The sequence below is a fragment of the Melozone crissalis genome, unplaced genomic scaffold (assembly GCF_028551555.1).
Source record: "Melozone crissalis strain CALT ecotype California unplaced genomic scaffold, PUWL_Pcris_2 ptg000018l_1, whole genome shotgun sequence".
Classification (NCBI taxonomy): Eukaryota; Metazoa; Chordata; class Aves; order Passeriformes; family Passerellidae; genus Melozone; species Melozone crissalis.
The window spans coordinates 1609527-1627096 of NW_026535796.1; the positions used below are offsets into that span (position 1 = coordinate 1609527).

Sequence of the window (17570 nt, forward strand, 5' to 3'; positions counted from 1 at the left end):
GTCACTTTTGCTGACACTTAAATGGGCCATGAAAAATGAACACAGAATTTCTTCTCTTATATTATTGTTATAAATTACCTTTTCTTTCAGTGTAGCGACTCTTTCTGTGAGATCACTGATGGCTGCTTTCTGCTCAACGTTCTCCACTTCATACAGACTGCATTTCTTTAAGGCTTCATTCAGCTTAGTATTAAAAGTTCACGTGATAGAAATACATAGAATTCTATTAAAATTGTGATGTTACCAGTTATAGTATTGAGTTTACACAACAGTGAAGTTTATACTTTTAAATTCATAACCAAAAACTTATCACCCCACTAAAATGTAAATATTTTCATGCAAAGCTGGGTTGGGTCTAAGAAATCCTTACACCAAGCTTTAAGAATGAACAAAATTAAATAACTTACTTAATTGTACTTACTTACAAAATTAAATCACTTAAAAAACTTAACTAAATAAACAAAATTGTAAAGACAAAGTACAAACTTTCAGACTGGGAAAACAGCAATCATTCTGTTGGGACACAAATTGAAAGTTATGGTTAAAGCTCGTCAATTCTAATAAGTGAAATAGTAACTATAATTTTAGCTTACTTTTTGCTCAACATGCACAAACTTCTCCCCGAGCTCTTTGTTCAGAATATCCTTTTCTTGAAGCTGTTTCCTCAAAGTTTCAACTTGTTCCAGCTTTTCTGTTGTGCTTGCCAGTTTTTGTTCTCTTTCTCCAAGTGAATTTTCAAGCAAACTATTTCTGTCACTCAATCTGAAAAGAAAATAGATATTTAGACATTTTGAAAACAAAGCTTGCATTAAGTTTTCTAAACTTACTAACCTCAAACTAAGAGAACCATTATTTTTACACTGTCCACTTAAACTTCGAAGTACAAAAATAACACAACTGCAAACAGAAACATGAGCCAAGTAATTGTTTTTTCAAGGGTTTCGAGAGACTGTATGCCTAACTAGAATTTGAAGTTTAAAGCAGAGAAAGCCAATGGTGTGTGGTGTTGTAAAGAACCCTGGTTTTACCCTTTAAGCTGCTCATTCAAGCCAGAGATCAGAATCTGATGCTTTTCCACATCTCGCATTTGTTGGTTGCGCAATTGGGTGAGCTGAGTTTGCAAACGCTCATTTTCATTCTGCAAAAAAGCAATGATGAAGAGCATTATCACACCCAGAGAAGCATGAGAGAGCTTCACTTTGTTCACACAGCCTTTTGGAGGTTTCAAACACAGCACAAATCTCTCCTACTCTAGTCAGATCCACTGCACCAACTCAAAAATAAAACCACCAAAAGAAAAGAAAAAAAAAATCGTACAACAGCAACCAACAACCAAAAGCAAAACACATCCAGAATCAACAGCAAGTAGGACAAACGTGGCAAACTTGTCACCATTCATGAACAGAAGGTAGCATTTTGGAGGAGACAGAACACACCTGCACTGCCCTCAACAGCTGCCCTTCTTCCTCTACACCAAACGTTACCTGTATTGAAAGGCTTTGTTAAAGAGTCTCAATAATTCACGTAAGCTTGTCTCTCACCTTAAAACCACACATTCTTTTTTATACACGTGCAACTTAACAGATAAAGAACTATGAGTAATGCACCAAGAGACTGAGTACAAGATCACTTGTGTCACTTAAGTGAAAATATGGTTCCCAAATTACCACAGTAATTTGTCAGTCAGGCAGTACTAAAAATAACTTTTCCTTTTAAAAGAACTCTACTGTTCTTTGTGGGGCCTTCAGTGAATGGTTTTAAAATATAACTGTCTAAATCATATGTAGAGTTTAGATTGCATGTGTATTTATTTATATAAAATTATGGATCATTTTTATATAAGCAGTTTCTTCTCTAAAAATGTGTACATATATATAAAAAATTAAATGTAAAAAAATCTAAAAATTTAATACACTCTTACAGAAAAGAAACTTAAGCGATATAAGGAGTGGGAAATTCAAATGAGTCATAACCAAACCTAATTGTGGCCCTTCTGGCAAAGGCCTCACAAAGAATTATGAAAATCATGTTGTCTTTTTACTAAGTTTCTAGAACAAATAAAGCTTAATCCTAATCATAATTCTCCACATGCTGAACAAAAGCAACAGGCTTCAGCCTCAAAGCATAATACAGGATGTGCAAACTCTCTGAGAACATAATTAATGAGTGTAAATTTGGTTTCAGCCATTTTTTGTCAGCTGCCAATTAATGAGTTTAGCTTACTGTAGGCTGTGATATAAAGAACATAAACTCAAAATGATTCTCTTGTATTATCAGGGTTACACAACTCCAAAGCTCACCTGGAGAGCCTCCATTCTACCTTGAAGCTGAAATCTGTCTTCCAAATCCTGACAACGCTCTTCCAGAAAAAGTATTTGTTCCTGCAGTTGGTTTCTTTCCAATTCCAGCTCATCAACCACACTCCGTAAACCTACTCAGGTCAAAGAAGGAAAATTCTTTCAAGAGAAGTCCACCAAAATTCCCAAAGTCTAGAAATGGCTTTATTCAAAGTTCTCATCAATGTTGGGCACAAACAAATCTCACCTATTTTCTAGTGGAAATGCCTGAGGCTCTACATCCCCAAAATCTAGATGGCAAAAGTACCCTTAACAGTTGGAAAACCAAAATAAGTTGCAGAGCTCATGAACTCAGGACCTAGCAGAAATATTCAAATATTGAGCCACCACTGTTGTGGCTCAGCCAGTAGTGTGGCTCACGTTACATTAACCACAAGTTGATCAGGTGCTTGCAGGATCACACCTTAAGTAATTATTAATAAACTGGTCTGGACTGACAATTTGTAAGCGAGCCCATTCCATCTTAACAATAAGATGTATTTGCAATCTTTACCATTAATATAAAATCATCAGCATTAAAAACTGAGAATTGTATTTTTAAATTAAGCAGCAATGGAACGGAATTCTGGTTTGCAACATAACTGTGATATAAACTGGAAACACATTCACAGGAGCAACTCATAACTTAAAAGAAACACACGATCTTGCCACATGGGATATCTGATGGGCATCAAAGCTCATCCAATTCCAGTGCTCAGCCATATTGATGCTATACTTGTGAGCCAGAACTAGGCAGTTCATCCAGCACGCACATGCTTGGAAACGAAAAGGAAGAAAACACAAGCCAAAAAAATCCAACAAAGATTAGAATACACCACAAATGGGCTGTTAGCTGAATTTGAAAACAAAAATAGACACAAAATGCAGATGCTGTGTGCATGCTTTCATCAACTGTCTAGTCGCTATCACACCTGCATTGGGTGAAGGGTACTCTGGCCACCAACCTCCCATGTTTTCTCCTTCAGCTGAGTCAGTGCTATCCAAGGTGACATTCAGTTCTTGGAAGCATTGTTTGCCATCGAAGGGGAATTCTTCCTACACACAAAACATGAGAAGGAAGCTTAACTTAAAGAAGGAAGCAAGCAGGGGTAAGATAATTCAGCTACTAAAACCACAGTTTCAATCCAAAATCCCAAAACTCAGCACTGATTCGGGCACTTAAATGCAAGTATGTGGGATTGCTGTGAACTAGAGAGGCCTGCCCAGCTTCCAGATATTATTTCCAGAAAATCCAAGTCTCTCACAGGTTCTTTAACATAGCTGCAAGCCTTTAAAATCACCCTTGGCTATCTGAGAAGCTAATGGATAACAATGTTTGGATATCTTAATTAGTGCCCTGATTTCTGAAGTTGAGTCCTCTGAAGCATCAGTTAACTAATTATCTTCTTCCAACAGTCTGTTAATGGGACAATGACATCCTAATTCTTAAAAAAGTTACCATTTTTTCATGCAAGGTACACCACCACCTACCTAGAAGTCCACCTGAATGAAGTGGCACTAATTATTCAGTAAAGCCCCACCAGCAAAAAGATTTGTGAAGATTTTATAGAAGCTAAAAACAGCCTTAACATCTGAAGCATGCACATGGCTTCAGGCATGGGAATTACTCCAGGGAGAACCTTGTGATTTTTCAGTGGAAAGGAGTAAGAGGTGTGAGAATTTCTCATCTTCTAGCTCTGAACACAATCATTAAACTTATCAATGTTTTCAGTTCCAACCTCTGTTCCTAAGCTACTAATGTTTTAAATACTAAAGCACCACATGAATAACAGTACTTTCCACAGTTTTGTTAATAGACAGGTAAAAATAAACTCACATCTCTTTGAACCTACCTGCAGCTTCCTGCTGGTCTGACTGCCTTTTCTTCTTGCCTGCTGCAGCCTGCCCACTCCTTGAACTGTGGCCAGTTCCTCCTCCAGCTCCTGCTGCCCTGAGACTATGGCTGGATCGGAGCAGCCAGGAAAGAACCAGTCATCCTCAATCAGTTTTGTGCCACAGGAAAGCATTTACATTTATATCAGACACTACTACATGAAGAGAGACCAGGGACAGGGTGAAGTCCCTACAAATGACTGACAGGAACAAGATTAAAGATTAAAATCCACTGTGTTCACCTTGTGATTTCCCTCAACATTGCTATGCAGAACATAACATAAAGTCTGAGTATCTCACTAAGAAGAAGCAAATCAAAGTCTAACTTCACTTCTTCATCAGCTCTAAAGGAAGACTTTATACAGGAGGGTGGAAAGGGTGAGGTTATACCATGCTAAGAAGGAAAGCCAATCAATTAAAATGCCAAATTACATCTCAATTCAATTTACCAGGTTCAAATACATCTAATTTGTATGATAAAAACCACAGCTTTTTCAGCTGATGACTTTTTAATCTCAACAATCACATCCATTTTTATAAAACTTTAATTTTACTACAAGCTCTAAAGCCAGATCATTTGAGGAAGTCACAAGCACATGTTATACTGGCATCAAACCATCTTATCATAAATTAGTAACATCATTCTTTTAAGGACAAATACAGAATCACTAGTAAATAAACACACTGAATAAACTGAGAATATGAAATCTTAGGTATGCATCCTGTTCATTGTTAGAAATTATTTGTCATCTGAAGTGCATTCCCATCTGTTTTGTGATACAACAAAACACATTTGGGGTAAAGATTAGGAAACAACACGTTCCATGCAAAGCAGACATAACAGCACAGCCAGGGAAAGGGAGGGCAAGTACAGGTGGCTCCATATTTTAATTGAATAATTACAAATCTGGCTTTCAGCTTAACCACATGAATCCACAGTTGTCCTCACAGCACACAAAACTCAGAGAATTTATGTAAATGCATCTGTGAGGTCAACACTAGGAACGATTTGGAGATTCAGCCCTACAAGAAATACCTTCCTTTCATTTGAGTTGGCCAAGGATTACTTACACCATAGATTTCCTTAACTCACAATTCTGTAGCACTTGCTAGATTAAAATTCTTCCTGTAATATTCCAAAATTACACCCCTAATGTCTTGTCAGAAAAGATCAGTGGGGAAAAAAGCTAAAGAAGAAAACAATGACCCCTTTCAAGTGGGATTGATAAATTGGATTATACTTCTGATTTCAATTAAACTTTGGCTTCTTAAACTGTCAGTTCATATGTGTTTTAAACACCCTTGTGTATTTTCTAGATTTTACACATTTTTTTATCATTATACACACTTTTTCAAGGCTGTAAAATTAAATGCCAAATTTTGATCACAGGTCTTAAACCTCTGTTGACAGGAACTGCCAGTTAAAGGGTTCAAAGAATAAAATCTATTCCAGGTAAAAATTTAACCCCTCTTCTGACATTGTACTATAGGAACCCAACATATTTAGGCTCCTAAGTATCTGATGATGAAAAAAAACAATGAAATTACAACTGTCAAAAGAATAATGGAAGGACAGAAACTGGAGCTTTAGAATGATTTAGCACACTCAGAGAAGTGATAAAACACTTCCAGTTAAATTGAGCATTGCTTTAAGAACAATTAGTAAGTAAATACATTTTCTAATGTTTTACAGCAGTTTAGGAAGCTTTTCATTTGCAATTATCTAAGATAAAAACCTGAAAAACTTCCCAGAACACCTTTTTTCAGATATGCACTGCATATAACAAATTGTGATGTGTCTGTACTTCCCTGAGTCACTACTGATGCTACATATTGCTTACACATGGCTTAAAATATTGGCAGCTAATATTAATGCATGCAAGTTCAGCAATTTATGGGATGGAACATTATTTTTTTTTAATACTACTGAATTTCAGATAGTACTAAGAATTTATTTGATTCTTACTTAGTCACAACCACTTGTAGCAAGCCAAGAAATTTGTCTCTAGATAAAACATAAATATGGAGTCAGCTGTTACTAGAGTGAAAAAATGAAGATGATTTCATTAATATAAAAGAAGAAAACAGGTAGTGCAAGGCAGGAGAAACTCGAGTTAAAACCCAGAAGTTGTTACACACATTGCTAAAATCCACAAACCATCAATGGCAAACCTTGCAAGGTACTGTTGGCAATTTCCTCCACAAGAAGCAAGAGCAGGAGAAATCAGCAACAGAACATTGCAGGGGGCCGTTGCTGCAGGAACCTGCATGCACAAAACTGATGGGAAACTGCTCTCCCTGGCTGCCCAGATCGCAGTGAGGGTAGGAGTGGAGGGGGAAGGGACGCTCAGGGCTCACCAGGTGGAACGGCAGGAAAAAAGAAACAGAAAGATCATGCTACTCCCAAGGGGAAAAAAAAATGCAAAATTAAACCTGGACTGAGGCAGAGGAAATTTCACAAGTGTTATTAATATTGCATGTGGCTCTGTGGCCAGCACAGATGTGCTAACAGGTAGATTTGATGGAGGGGTATTATTCCCTTTCAATAGCAAAGCATAAAACCTTCAAACAGAAGAGACGTGATCCTTAAAACATTTCTGTGCTTACACACTGAACTTTCAAATGGATCATGGAAATGAAAAACAATTCAGCTGCAGATTGAAAAGAGAAGGCTCAAATTAACTAACAGGATTAATTCTGATGGGAAGTCCTCTGCATTAAAACCTGCCATTATTCCCCATGCTAGGGGGGACAAAAATGGCAAGTTAGTTCAGATGGCATGGGAAGAGCAGTAAAAGCTATCTAAAATTTAACCAGACTTTCATAAGTTTTAATAGAAGCTACTTCAGTTTCTCATCAGCTGATTAATTAATAATTTAGCAAGCTCTAAAGCTTGACATTACTTGAAATGCTATTTTCTGTAGGTTATTTGATATTTTTAACCACCTCCAAGCCACTGCCAGTGAGCATTACTCAGCTGGTCTATACAAGTGGCACCTACTAACAGATCACTAAATATCCTAAACGGAATTAATGAGAAGTTTCCTAAAGAGAAACTCCATGTCAGGTATATTTTGCTTTAACACCACCTTTATCCCTCTAATTCAAACCAAGACTATAGTCCCCCACACTTTCACCAGTTCTCTATGCAGGCAGTTTTAATATTTCAATGGGGAACTATTTATCATTGATAAAATATATTTTTCTTATCATTTTTATAATTTATCATATGCAGACAATAAGCCTGTCAAGCAGTCTTACAAAGCAGCAGCTCAAATGGCAAACAAACAGCACATCTACTTAATAAAAATTATATAAAACAAGATGAATATATGAAAAACAAACTCGAGGGAACAGGAAAAAACAGAAATTGCAAATTTCAGCAATTTCACTAACTATACATATTTTATGACTACAGAAATGAGTCATGGTGGTGTGCTATCAATTTGTTCTGAAGCACAACAGACACACACAGATCTATAAAAACAGGATTGTTGGCCTGGAAATAAAATAATTCACCTTCTCTCTCCTCCTCAATCTGAGCCATTCTCAAGGCCATGGCAGATTTCTCTTCTCGGACTTGATCCCGGGACTCCTCTGACTCTGGGACGTTTTCCTGCCATTCCAAGAGATGACTCTGCAGTTCATCCACACTACCTGATTCACTGGCCTAACAAGAGAAATTCTGTATTAAAACAGATTTACCACACCTCTCTGAAAATGTAGATACATTGTAAGTTGGCAAACCAGCATAATTCATCATTTAACTTAAATAAAAATCTTTGAAATTGGTAAATGCAGATTGCAGATATTGTGGATTATGTGAAAAACAAGTCCCATGAATTCATAAAGTATTAAGAATATTTTGTCTACAAAATAACAGCCACACTTTGATGACTCACATTAAACATAACTAAATGAACAGCAAACTGCTTGGAAAAATGTAATTTAAAGTCTGTGCAAAGTAGGTAGAAATCAATCTTTTTGAGTAATTCAAAACCTGTCATCATGTTCTCCAACTGAACATTCCATCTATCAATAAATTAATTCTCAGCTCCAAAATCCAGCTGACACACTTTTCAAAGTCTAATTAGCACCATTAATCAATAACTCATGCAAATCAATTTTCAAGTCAACCTGTGAAGCTGCTCTCTTTGTAACTTGGTCAAGATCAGCCTGCAGCTTCCTCTGCTGCTCTTCATAGAGCTCGAGCTTTTTCAGCAGTTCTTCTACAAAAACAACAAATTTGGTTAATGAGGACACAAATAATTTATTTTTGTCTCTTTACTTTGGATCATCTGCAAAAGATTTTCTCTTACCATTCTGAGTTCCAATCTCATGCAATGACTGAAGTTTTGACTGTAGTTCTTCATTTTCAACTTCTAATTCTGACACACGATTGCTTAAGGCAGATACATCATTGTTTTTTGAGGAAAACTGAAAGAAAATACAGTTATGGAGGTTTAAAATACAGCAAATCACAGCAAAGTCCTTTTTTTTTCATATTCTTTAGTAGTATGTAGAATAGTTGTTTTTCTAATATTTAAAGTGCAATACAGCAGCTCTCTCTAACAAATTCACTCCTGAATGCTGGTAAATAATTTGTACTATTTTTTATTTAAACTACATCTTGTATCAACACTTTATGTCCCTTCTATTTTCATACCTTAATTCAGGTTTGAATAACATTAAAAATAATTTACCTTAAAGTAAACTATTTTAATATTCTACTTATGCCACAGTTTACTTTTTCCCAATCAAAACTCCAACCACAGCAGTTGAAGAAAGACACAGAGCCTTAAACACAAAGCTACACATACATTTTTCAGTTCATCCTCCAGCTGTTTGATCCTTGATTTAGACCAAGCCTTCATTTTCAAAAACTTGGCTTCAGATTTGCTGGCCTCTTCTGTTTTCAATTTCACTTGGACTAAGAAACAAGAAGCAGGAATTATTTTAAACTGTAGACAGATTATTAATACAAACCTTGTGTGTAATTCCTTTAGCAACTGGAAGTTACACACACAAGACAACAGCATTTACAGAAAAACATAAGACTTGGACACAGTGACAAATTTACAGCTCGTGATTATCTTGGTAATCCTCTAACCCTCATTACTATAGTGCTTGATCCCTTTAATTACTGTGGCAATAACATTCCATCAAGTTTCATGTAGTTCTAATTGCACTAAGTATGAAATTGGCTCAAAACACACAGAAGTATGGGGCAAAGAAACCTTTAACACTGTCAGTGACAATTGTTTCAATAGGATACCTTCCAATTCTTCCATTTTCTCTTTGGTTATAGATTCCAGATCTTTGACTTCTTTGGAATTACTCTGTCCACCAGCACTCAACTCTGCCACTTGTTTCTGAAGCTGAACCAGGGCCTGGTCTTTCTCTTGCAGCTCAGTTTCATGTTTCTCTTGAATTTCATGCAGTTCAGCATTGTATTTCGCCTTAACTTTTGTCATTTCAAGCTCATGTTTCTCCATCATGTCTTTTAATTGGGCTCTCATTACATGTTTCTCAGCATCCAGTTTAGACTGGAGGTTTTCTTTTTCAGACAGAAGACGTTTCAGGTTTTCATTATTCTCCTGTTAAAAGAAAAAAAAAACAGCACAAAAAACATTTATAATTTCAATGCAAAGTATTTTTCCTACCATTGTCAAACATTATATCTGTATTCCTACTTATGGCACTTCTTACCTTCAATTGCTGGTCCTTGGCATCCAGCTCCTTTTGCAAGACATCAATCACCTGTGTCCTTCCCAGCATGACTTCCTCCTTTTCATGGAGCTTCTGTTTCAAAGCCTTTAGCAGCTACCAAAAATAAAAAGTTAAATAATCCAGCAATCTATAAAAGACTTATTTTTATTCTCCCAACCAGACACTTGAACTGTGTCACAGAGTTTAGTAATTACATGACTCCCAATTCAGGCTGCTGAGTTTCCAGAGCAACATACCTGTTCTAGGTCAGCACTTGCATCAGATTTAGCAGCTAATCTAAAAAGCTCCTGCTCATGTTTTTCTCTCTGTGCTTCCAGCTCCTTTTCCTTTTCCTGGATAATATTTTGAAACACACGTATCTAAAACCAAAAAGAAAATAAATATGAAACCAGCCAACAAACTATTGTAAAACCACACTGAACTGTCTAACTAAAGGTACAGAAAGATAATGGATTCCAAATTAAGTCTGAATTTTGCTTCCAGTAACATTAAATACATTAATTAGTCACTTATGTTCACTCCTAGCAAGTTTCTAACAACCAAGCCCAAATGGCATCCTCCTCCTCAAACACTTGTATTCTACTTTTCCCAAGAACTGGATATAACTTTTGGAATCCTGCATTTACTTACATTTTCTATGTATTTAGCTTCTTTTCCTTGGAAATGCTCTCTTTCCTTGCTTTGAACGTTTTTCAGACTCTCGATCTGCTCCTGGAACAAGCTGCATTTTTCCTCACTGTCTCCCACCTTCTTGGTGAGGTTCTGCACCAGGATCTCCATGCTTTGCAGGGATGACTCTTTAGCTGCCAGCTGGTTCTTTACAATGCAAACCAAAAGACAATTAGCAGAAAAATGACACAGCAATCATGAAGCCTCTCCCTGGTAAGAACAAAATAAGCAAGTAAATATATATAAATTAAGATAGTCAATAAAGAATTTTTATTCATGTGAATTAACTGTATTTCAGCAAGGGCTGACTACATATCATATCAAATTCATTGGTTCCTTGAAAGCTCTACAGAGATTTTATAACTGAGCTGATAACATACCTTCAGTTCCTCATTGGGCAGGAATATTTCATTGGCAGCATCACTGGATCCACAGGCCACCTGCAAATCCCTGATGTAAGCATCCCTTTCAGCCAGCCTCTTCTCCTTCTCTGCCAGCATGGCATCCATGTCAGCCCCACGGCCGCGCTGCGCCTCCAGCTCAGCATCCTGGGGTGAAAAGGCAGAATTGGTTGTGCTCTGTGCTTCCACCTCCAGCACAGAATGGTCTGCATCATTTCCTTGCTGCCTGAGTTACAGTACTCCAAAAATTACAATCAGATGTACAACTGGTTCTGCTCGAAATGTAATCATTATTTACTGAACTTTTCCCTCAAACTCTGCAGCATTCCCATTCCTGTCACCACCCCCAGGGAAGTTATGTCCAAAAAACACCACAACATGAAATCTGCCCTTGCCTACATTTTCTCCTGTTGTGAATTATTTTTTCAATGAGTAAAACTGAAGCAAAGCAGTACTTTTGTTCAAAATGCAAGATTTAAATACAACATTGACCCACAGAGCTCATCTCCATGTATCCTTCTCCATTCATCCAGGATTCCCTGCTCACTGAGGGCACAATGACAGAATTCCCACTGCCCTTGCTGAGGCTGGAACATAATTCCTCAACAGAAAACTCCCAGAATGGCTGTTCAGTAGCACAGAATTAAATATCTACTTAAATAAACATATTCAAACATAATCCTACACCACAAAGGTAAAAAGTCATGTCATACAAAACACCACCTTTTTCTGTAACTCTTCATTTTTTTGTGTGATCTGGGATTCCAGCTCTTCAATTCTCCTTCTCAGCACTAATATTTTCCCTCGATTTGCTGCAGCATTTTCCTGGTCTCCATCTTTTGATGCCTGCAAAAACAGGAAGGTTTGTATTTCATAAACAGGTAACTCCTGGATTCTGTACCTCTACTTAGTCTGATAATACTGATGAAAAAAGCAGACTTTACTCACAGACCCTGTTTCAGTTCTCTTCTGTATTTCATATTCCATGTAGGAGCTGGCACAGAATTTGTATTAAGCTTACAAAAGTCTTTTATTTAAATTATTCATGATAATTACTGCTAAAAAGTGGACTGGAATGTGCAGGAAGGAGATTCACTTTCTTTGGCAATTGAAACTCAGATAATCTAGCAAGTGTAGTCCATACATATCAGAGGGAAAACAGGACTACTGGGGGAAAAATGTAAATTCAACCATTCCTAAGCATGTTTTTAGTCAGAATTTCCCCAGCTGTAATTGCTGTTTTACAGAAATTATCTGCCATTACAAGAAACCAATTGCAAAGCATGTTTTGTCAGCCAAAAAAAGATCAGAAGAATAGTTACTGCACATTTTTATGGAAAACTAGAGACTGTAACAAACTGATTGTTACCTTTCCCTTCCAGCACAGCTTTAATGGACAAATTTCCCTGAAAAACTGAAGCCTCACTAAAGTTATTTTAGAAGCTATAATGTCCTACTCTGAACAAATACAAATCTACTTGCACAACTGTGTTACTCCAAACAGATCTGAGACTCTCTTGTTAACAGTAAAACACCTGTCCCTTTCCAGCACTTAATTTACATTTTGCTAGTAAGGAGAGTTACACATTTCCTAAGGAACAAGACAGGTTTTGTTTTTATTTTTTCTCCAAAACTTATCTGCCTGATTTACATGTGTCAAAACTTAGAGGCGCTAATAGGATGAAGGATTGCGAAATTTTTAATAAAACAATTTGAAGGGAAGGTGCAATTTTCTGGATTTCTATTGAAAAATAAAAGAATTAAATAGAAACACAGATGAACTGACAGCACCCACTCAGCCTACCTTGATCCTAACCTGACTCAGCTCAAAATTTGAATTTCCCCATTGAGTCCAGCATGGAAAACAGCCCACAGCACCCTGGAAATTGTATCTGCTTCCAAATATGAGAACACCTTACCTTTTTTGGTTCTGCTTTGGCCTCTAAGCCTCCTGCCACTGGTAACTGCTTCTTCAGTTCTTCCAGCTGCGAGGTTAATGATGCAACCTTGGCTTTGTTCTGCAGCTTCAGCTTGGAAATTTTGGCATCAGCAGATTCCTTCTCCTCCTACAAACATCAAAGTCAGGACAGACTAAATTAGCTACACGGACAACTGCCTCCTTCAATTCTTCCATTAAAAAAAAATGAGAGAGGGAGAAATCTGAAGTGATTAAAAAAAATATCTTCCCTGAAGAGACATTCCAATGTTTCATTTTCATTCTTTAAATATTCTCTTCTTTATCTAAACTTTCTGCACACGGTGATTATTACTGTATGGAATTCAAAACCTTATTATATAAATTTCTCTATTTTTTTTCATAACAATACAAATTCTAGGCTTGACTTTTTAATGAGAAGAATTATCTTTTCATAAAAAAACAAGAATTATTTTATCATAAAAAAACAAGAATTATTTTTTCATAAAAAACAGGAATTGTTTTTTCATAAAAAACCAGGAATTATTTTGTCATAAAAAATACAATTATTTTTTCATTAAAAAATATAAAATAGATTACAAAATGCAAAAAGACAGACAACTTCATGAAAGTGTAAAAGCTTTTTTTTTTTTTTTTTTTTTGAGAACTCAATATACAATGAGTTTTAAAACATGCAGTATTTTAACACTTGGCTGTTCACATCCACAGATAAAAAGGGCAGAAAGAAATCTCTCCTAGGAAGAGATCAACCTTTATGACTTTTTCTAAAAGAGTAACAAGCCCCAAAAAAAGCCGTCAGGATATTAGATATAAATTCCTTCTAGCTCAGTCCTGGGACAGAACACACGCTGGGAACAAGCAGCAATGTCCAGACCCCAGAACAGCTCCTTGTGACCATCCCAGAGCTGCTGTAACAGACCTGAATCTTGCAAAACATGACAAAAACGACTGAAGGGGGATTTTCACAATGGTTATGACATGAACACGTGCTCAGTACCTTTAGCTGAAGATCTTTGCTCCGCAGCTCAGCATCCTTCTCCCTGACAAGCTCCTTGAGCTGGGCCAGCAGCTGCTCGGTGCTCATCAGCTGCTCCGTCAGATCCGTCACCGCCGCGCTCCCCACGTGCCCGGAGCCCGCAGCCTGCAGAGACCCAGGGAATGCTCAGCCTGGGGACATCCAGGGTGCCCCCCTAAAGCCCAATGGGGCACACTGCACCGCCCCTCACATGCCTGCATTTTGTGTCCCACTTCACTGCAACAGTCAGCAATGCTAAAGCTTCCATGGGTTATACATACTTACAGCAGGTTGGTTTTACCAGGCCACATGGAATTCTAAACCTTAGGAGCTGCTTTAGCAAGCTTGGCTTGAAATGCAGCAAAACCATCCAAGCATTCTAGGTATGAACACCTGAACTTCCTCATTCCCTTGATTTGTGTTGTGACAGCCAGCAGCGCTGCTAAATAAAATAAATACCCATAAAATATTGATATTGAATCTACTCTACCCAAAGATACCCTGAGGATGGAGCTTATGTAACTCCTACAGATGTTTTCTTAAGGCAGGATAAGCAGAGTGAGGACAGGCACAACAGCTGTGGAAGGCACAGAGATTAAACATCAAGGAGATAAGAAACCGGGACACAACCTGACTCTTAGAGCCCTAGAACTGTCATGGTAAAACCAGTCAAACAACTGCTTTATAAAAGAGAAAAGACATATAGTTAGTGTATAAAAAATGAAATATTCTGTGTCAGAGAGTCTTAAAAGGATGTTAATAGTAATTCAGTACTTACTGCTGTTTTGGAAGGAGAATCATCTCCACTACCCCATTTCCACATAGTTCCACGATGGCTACGGAAAAATAAATGAAATAATACCTCAGTAAGTATCAGGGACTCAAATAACTGTAATTAATTCATACTTCTGTGTACCTCATTGTGAAATGCTTGAGAGTGATTTGCTCAGTTGTGACAGCACCTCTGATCTCCACTATAGCACCAGTTGTTGAGAAATAACACTTCTCATTATGTACAAAATATGCATAACATGCCTTTTCTAAAAACTAGTCACTAAAATGCCAATACTTCCAAAAATAATCCAGAGAAGTCTTTAAAGAGTAAATGCCATGGAGTATTATTCTGCACAGCTGCCTCTCCAACATATAAATAGAAGACACAAACCACATATAGTTTGCTAATATTTAACCTGACCTTAAACACTGCCTGTCCCTGCAGGAAAGCAGGGATTACACCGACACAGATTTCTAAAAAAATCACACATTAAGGCTAAAACCATTAAATAACATCAAACTGCTTGAATTGCTGTGACTGCTGCTTATCTGAAAAGCACAACCAGCACTGCACCTGCTCAGTAATTGTCACTCTCAATTAGCAACACCCAGAGGAAAGTCATGTGTCCTTCCCATTCTTATTACAGACTTGTGAACCACACATGCACAGAGCAGGCCTGAGTGTGGAAAGCAGGTCATAGTGAGCACCAGCACACAGCTTATCTCTGAAAGAATGCAGCCTGATAGCAGAGGCTGCCTTTAAAGCAGTTCACCACTCCAAAGCTTAACCAGGAACCACGGACTGCAACCCACATCACCTACAACTGCAGACTGGATCCTCCTAAGGATCTCTCCTGACATTAAAATCAAACAAGCCATGGGTGTGGGGATGGGAACTGCAGAACCTGTAAGTAAGCCTCTCCTCTCATAACTACTGCAGAGCTGTAACACCAAACCTGTTCCCAGTGAAAAGCTCACTGCCAGGCACACCAAAGGGTTACCCCAGGTACAGAGAGGCCAGAATGACTCACTACATGGAACACGGTGGGGCATTTGTAAATATTTCAGCTCATTCCCAGCTCTGACTGACAGAATCATTTTGCTGGTCTCATCCGACAGCATTCCCACCCAAATACCTCAACTGCTCCTTCCTGGTGTTTTTTTATTCACATCAGTGACACCAACCACGGACAAGTTTTCCAAATCAAGTTGGGAAACAAAACTGATCAGGCTCTTCCTACCCGGCATGAAATCAACCAAGGATGGGTTTTGCTTTTCTTCTGGGGTACAGACAGCAAATTAAAGCCACAATCTTTAGTTAAAGCTGCAATCCCTCAACTCTTGAACTCTTTTAGTTAAAGCTGCAATCCCTCAACTCTTTATCTTGCACAACTTCCACAAGACACAACAGATGCTGCTTAATTTTACACAACAACTTTCTCTTAATGCTCAAAAGTACAACTGAGGTTTCAGCTCTGATCACAACAGAATGTTACCAAAAAGAAAAGCCCCAGTGGCAGCTTTGCCTTCCTAAATCATCCCCTACCAGCTGCAGCCAAATCCAGCTAAAAAAAAACCTAATCTCACATTATTCATCTGGGCACTTTCCAGCCTCCTCAGTGCCCTGAGTCAGAGAGCACAGGGCCCAGCACCAGGGCACATGACAGATTTGGGCAGCAGCTCGTTCCAGCCCTCACTACTGAGGAAGGTGATGGAGTCCCCTCCCTCCTCTCTGCCACAGGCCTACAGCACAAAAACAAACTGTGCAACAGCTCAGCTAAACCTAATATTATTTTAAACGCATTCCCCAAAATAATTTGGTGTTGGCAACATATCTACTGAAAAAAAACCATTTTTATTTGTTTTCTCCTAGTAACTGCTCACTTTTGCTTTTACCCACCAAGATGCTGGTTCTTTTGCAGAACAAATTAAATTTGTTTTCAGGAGATCTGTGCGATATATGAACTAAAAGCTCCTGGCCAAAAACTGCACGAACATACAACACACAGCACAAACTGAAGCAGTGTTAAGCAAACCACACACAAACATACCCTGTAAAATACATTGAGACATCATATAGCCATTACTTGCACCTGTTATAAACACGATCTCTTAGTCACACTGACCACATTTAAATATTAATATGAATTGTTACTTATTTTCAATACTAAATATATTATAGATAAATATTTTTAATACAAGGGAAGCACTATTTTGTAAGAGTGACCCAGTGGAGAAACCGCAGATCAGAGCAGTGCAGGTGCATGAGGGGCGTAGAGAACTCCAAGGAGACATTTCCACCCTTTCCCACATTCCCAGCCCCTCCTGCCCGGCTCCATCAGCGCCCGGCAATGGGAGTGAGCGACCCCCCCACCTCCGCCGCCTTCCCCCTCGGGGCTTCCGCGGGGCAGGCTCGCACCGGCCGAGGCCCAGACGGGCCTGCCGGCGGAGGGCAGGGGTTTTACCGTGGCCGCGATGTCCGCACTCACCTGCGGGGCGGCGGAGGGGCGGCCGCGGCCCCCGAGCCCGCCGAGCCCCCTCAGCCCCGACGCGGCCGCGACGCCGCCGCCTCTGCGGCCCCGAGCCCCGGCCCCGCCCGCCGGGAGCGGCCCCGCCCCCTGGCAGCGCCCCCTGGCGGCGCGGAGGAGCGCCCGCCTCCCTCACGGCGCTGCCGGCCGGAGGCCGCCGGAGCTCCCGCAATTCCCAAATTTTTTTTCCCACTTTTCCGTGAGGAAGCGGGGAGCTACAAGCCAGACATGCTTCTCCCTACACATTGCCACGTATTTATTAACTGCTCAGCTGTGCCAGCGCCTCAC

General features: G+C 38.9%; 1 protein-coding gene across 4 annotated transcripts in view; it reads right to left on the reverse strand.

Annotated features, from left to right (window-relative positions):
• LOC128937025 (golgin subfamily B member 1-like) overlaps positions 1 to 17317 on the reverse strand; it is a 34420-nt gene extending 17103 nt beyond the window's left edge. For 3 of the 4 annotated variants that reach the window (XM_054276363.1, XM_054276361.1, XM_054276359.1), the window contains exons 1-20: positions 17244 to 17317; positions 14759 to 14816; positions 13963 to 14106; positions 12949 to 13095; positions 11753 to 11875; positions 11009 to 11176; positions 10590 to 10775; positions 10196 to 10318; positions 9939 to 10052; positions 9505 to 9826; positions 9050 to 9159; positions 8549 to 8666; positions 8367 to 8458; positions 7749 to 7899; positions 4190 to 4299; positions 3269 to 3392; positions 2301 to 2431; positions 1029 to 1138; positions 594 to 762; positions 79 to 183 (exon numbers count right to left, since the gene is read on the reverse strand). In XM_054276363.1, coding sequence (XP_054132338.1) covers positions 79 to 183; positions 594 to 762; positions 1029 to 1138; positions 2301 to 2431; positions 3269 to 3392; positions 4190 to 4299; positions 7749 to 7899; positions 8367 to 8458; positions 8549 to 8666; positions 9050 to 9159; positions 9505 to 9826; positions 9939 to 10052; positions 10196 to 10318; positions 10590 to 10775; positions 11009 to 11176; positions 11753 to 11875; positions 12949 to 13095; positions 13963 to 14106; positions 14759 to 14803 — 2592 coding nt within the window. In that variant the 5' untranslated portion in view covers positions 14804 to 14816; positions 17244 to 17317. The remainder of the gene's footprint in view (positions 1 to 78; positions 184 to 593; positions 763 to 1028; positions 1139 to 2300; positions 2432 to 3268; positions 3393 to 4189; positions 4300 to 7748; positions 7900 to 8366; positions 8459 to 8548; positions 8667 to 9049; positions 9160 to 9504; positions 9827 to 9938; positions 10053 to 10195; positions 10319 to 10589; positions 10776 to 11008; positions 11177 to 11752; positions 11876 to 12948; positions 13096 to 13962; positions 14107 to 14758; positions 14817 to 17243) is intronic. The other variant, XM_054276360.1, reaches the window with a different exon arrangement.
• Between the last annotated feature and the right edge of the window lie 253 nt (positions 17318 to 17570).